The sequence below is a fragment of the Penaeus vannamei genome, chromosome 38 (genome assembly GCF_042767895.1).
Source record: "Penaeus vannamei isolate JL-2024 chromosome 38, ASM4276789v1, whole genome shotgun sequence".
Lineage (NCBI taxonomy): Eukaryota > Metazoa > Arthropoda > Malacostraca > Decapoda > Penaeidae > Penaeus > Penaeus vannamei.
Genome location: NC_091586.1, coordinates 21,680,227 through 21,683,703, shown reverse-complemented (window position 1 = coordinate 21,683,703; position 3,477 = coordinate 21,680,227). Strand labels below are relative to the sequence as shown.

Below are 3,477 nucleotides of genomic sequence, written 5' to 3'. Positions count from 1 at the left end.
TTACTTCCTTTTTTACTACCTCACTATCACTAACATCTTGAAAAGTCAATAATAAAACATTTCATAACAGGTTGTGGAAAATTATAGTATCAGTGTAAACTTTAGGCTTGTTCTTTGCATATCTTCCCATTCTCATGATAACGAATGTTTTACATTAACTAATTAATCCAGTATATCTTGAGACAGCACTTGCATCTGTCACTAGCTTTTAGTTGTTCAGTATGATCTACATACTCACTGGCACTCCAAAGAGATCAACAAACCACCACCAATTTTATTCTAGAACTACAGAGCTTGTAGAACTCTCTGTTGACTTATCATAAAATAAGGAACTAGTTCAAGTTCTATTTTCCTAGAATATATGTAAAAGAGGTTTGCTAGGGGTTTGCTGTCCTTTTTGCTGAAGCACTAAACGCCCGTAGGATTATGCAGATCACTCGACTCTGCAATGCTATTGTACAGGACTATACTACAGTTCATGGCGAGTTGTAAATGGATTTCAAGAGAATATAACTACTGCTATCACAAGAAGTGTCATTTTGACAACTACTGCAAGCATCTGCATAAAATTTGCCTAATGTACTATAAAAACATAACCAATAGAAACCATACCATATTTCACAATAATCAATTTTCATAATTCAGTCAATTATCTACATAAAAAGTTGTCAAAAAACTTTAGAACTCTTCATGGTGAGCAAATACATACAATAGTGAATTATCTTCTTTCTACATCATCTTTCACATGAAAGTTATAAAAAAAAACTGAAATCCGAATACATTCCATCTTCATCTAAAACAACAGAATCAAAACCAAAATCACCATTCCACCCCTAAAAATAAAACAAACTTCAAAATACGAGTAAGAGAACTTGAATTTCCCTGCATCTTCCTCCCCTTCTTCTAACATTAATGTTAATTACTCTCTCCCCTTCAAACCCTTGACTCTGCTGAACAAACTTCAAACATATCATTAAAAAAAAACTATTACACTTTACTTCAGCTGTTAATTAAACTAATTAAAACAAGAATGTTCTTTCACCATGAAATATAACCCAAATGAAGATATGCTTTAAAAAAAAGTGCCTAACACTGGCACTCTCTGGCACTCATAGCATTTAATTAATCAAATGTTCTTTTTGCTGACAAAATATACATTAACATTACAGCAATATTTAAAATGATATCTGTTATATCTGCTGAAACAAATATTTAACTGTGAAAGAAAAAATCCAATCTCCAGAAATAGATATCTCTAAACAAAACTCACAAACTAACACACAGAAGTACTCACAAACAGATCCTCCATGTCTTGGCCACAGTATCAACCCAATTGCAAAAATGAAATCAAAATCTCACGGGAAAAGGTCTTCCTGTCATTCAAATCCACTTGGAACTTGAACTTCCTCCCCCGACACTTCTCTCCCTTAAATGGACCGCTCTGACATAGACTATCACATCTATTTCCAATCTGTTGTCGTTGTCTGGGTCAATTGCGGCGAGTTTTGGTTCGAGAGGAGGATTAAATAGACGAATAAAATGCAAAACATGAAAATCTCGCTGAACACTTCTCGTCCATCGACCCAAACAGGGAGGCGGGTCCCTTCTCTATAAGCTATTTCTGAGCGTTTGGTGACACTTATCTATCATTTTTCTACTTCTTACGATACTGAAGACTATATTCTAAATTCCTGCAAGCTCTCTTTTCTTATACGACGCCGAAAAACCGGCGAAATTGAGTGAGATAAATACCTGGGTGGGAGATGGTAGGGAGGCCATCTTGCCATAACAATCGTTAATCCAGGGTGAGCATCTTTCGAAAACTAGGTCGCAAATTCGTAACATCTAAACTTAACCATCATTAATTCAGATTTATTCTTTCTGCATAGAATATTATTACTGGTATATATCGCATGGATTAGTCTTTGCAATAGGACCTGTATGGTACTAAATTCCGAACCCCATCTCGTAAGATGCACGCCCTACGTTGGCCCATTCATGCAATCAATGGAATGAATCGATAGAGAGTACAATGTCTTTTTCCTCTCCTATCCCCCCCTTTTTGTACTCTATATAGTATATTCATACGATGACGATATTTATTATTTTTCCTTTTCGTTAACCAGTCTATTGAAAAATGGCATTTAGAACGAATAAATTGCAAACGCCGGTATGACGTAGGGAGTCAACGAGCCCAACCATTTTTAAGTCTTTCACCACCATTAAAAATGGTATTCTGAAGATTTTGAAAATTATTCCGTCTTTAGGAATGCATCTTCTAGATGCTGCCATGTTTAAAGACGAAGAGAAGATGTACACGTCGTTGACCAATCGTCATTTGCAAGAGCGATTTGTTGCAAAAGTTCAAAGGTCGCGGCCCCGGTTTGCAGACCTGGGACCAACGGAAGCTTTATTTGAGATTCCTTTGCGTTATTATCCCATTATGCAATTGATCAGCCACTGCTCTTATTCTCGTTTGTTCATTGTTAGAAAAGTGGATATGTCAGTCAACTGCGCTTTACACAGTGGTATGAATATATGGTTCGATACGTCCATCCTTTTGATATATCTGTTCCGTGACTTCCAACAATTTTGCTGGAATGTTAGAAAATGCGAATTTGAAACAGGAATTCCCATGATTTGATTTCCGTATTTTTTGCATGCTAATGAACTGTCAGAAGGTAATCGAAAAGACGCTATTCAGACAGATGGGGGAAAAAACTGAGTCATTTTAAAAATAAAACAAGATGGGAAGAGCCATGGTAATTAGTAGAGACAAGAAAAGAGAATTGAAGAAGAGTTATGGGAGAAATGCATATTTGTGCTTGTAATAGAGGGAACGAGATAGAAAGAAAGACGATGATACGCACATACACAGAGAGAGAGAGAGAAACGGCGCTGATAGAGAAAGAAAAACAGGGTCACTAATTGAAACACACAATAGTTGCAAATCCAATAGAATGAAGAGGGAAAAAAATCAGAAAAAGGAGAGCAAAACGAATATCAAGAAAATCAAGGAACGGGGACCAAGAACCAGGAACAGCGAGAGCAAGATAAATGGAGAACAAGAAAAAAAAGGGGGGACAAGAGACAAAGACCGAGATAGAAATAGAGCGAACAATGGTTATTCCAAGAACGAGCATAAAAGAGGCAGACGAGGAGATTTCTGGAAGTCCGAAAACATATAGTGTTTATACAATGACGCTGCCAAGAGGGGGGGGGGGCTTCAACCTCTCCAAAAATTCCTTCGACCTATCTAGTTGAAAGGCCAGTTAATAACAAACCACTGACACGGGCCTTAGTTTCTCATCCTGTGCCATTTTTAGCAAGACAAACATTACTGCGCGGGTTTATTTAGTCGTTTGTAAGCGGAAGTGGGTGTTGTTTGTCTATTTTATCTTGATTTGAGAAAGGTGTTATGACCGATCTTTTTGTTTGTTTTCATTTGTTTATTCCTGGCGTAATTCATGAAAGTTA

At 36.8% G+C, this 3,477-nt stretch overlaps 1 protein-coding gene across 5 annotated transcripts in view; it reads right to left on the bottom strand.

Moving 5' to 3' along the window:
* The window catches only part of LOC113818982 (Epidermal growth factor receptor pathway substrate clone 15), a 41,209-nt gene extending 39,407 nt beyond the window's left edge, over positions 1-1,802 (bottom strand). For all 5 annotated transcript variants that reach the window (XM_070115836.1, XM_070115838.1, XM_027371213.2 and 2 more), the window contains exon 1: positions 1,753-1,802. In XM_070115836.1, the coding sequence (XP_069971937.1) occupies positions 1,753-1,779 (27 nt within the window). In that variant the 5' untranslated portion in view covers positions 1,780-1,802. The remainder of the gene's footprint in view (positions 1-1,752) is intronic.
* Positions 1,803-3,477: the final 1,675 nt, after the last annotated feature.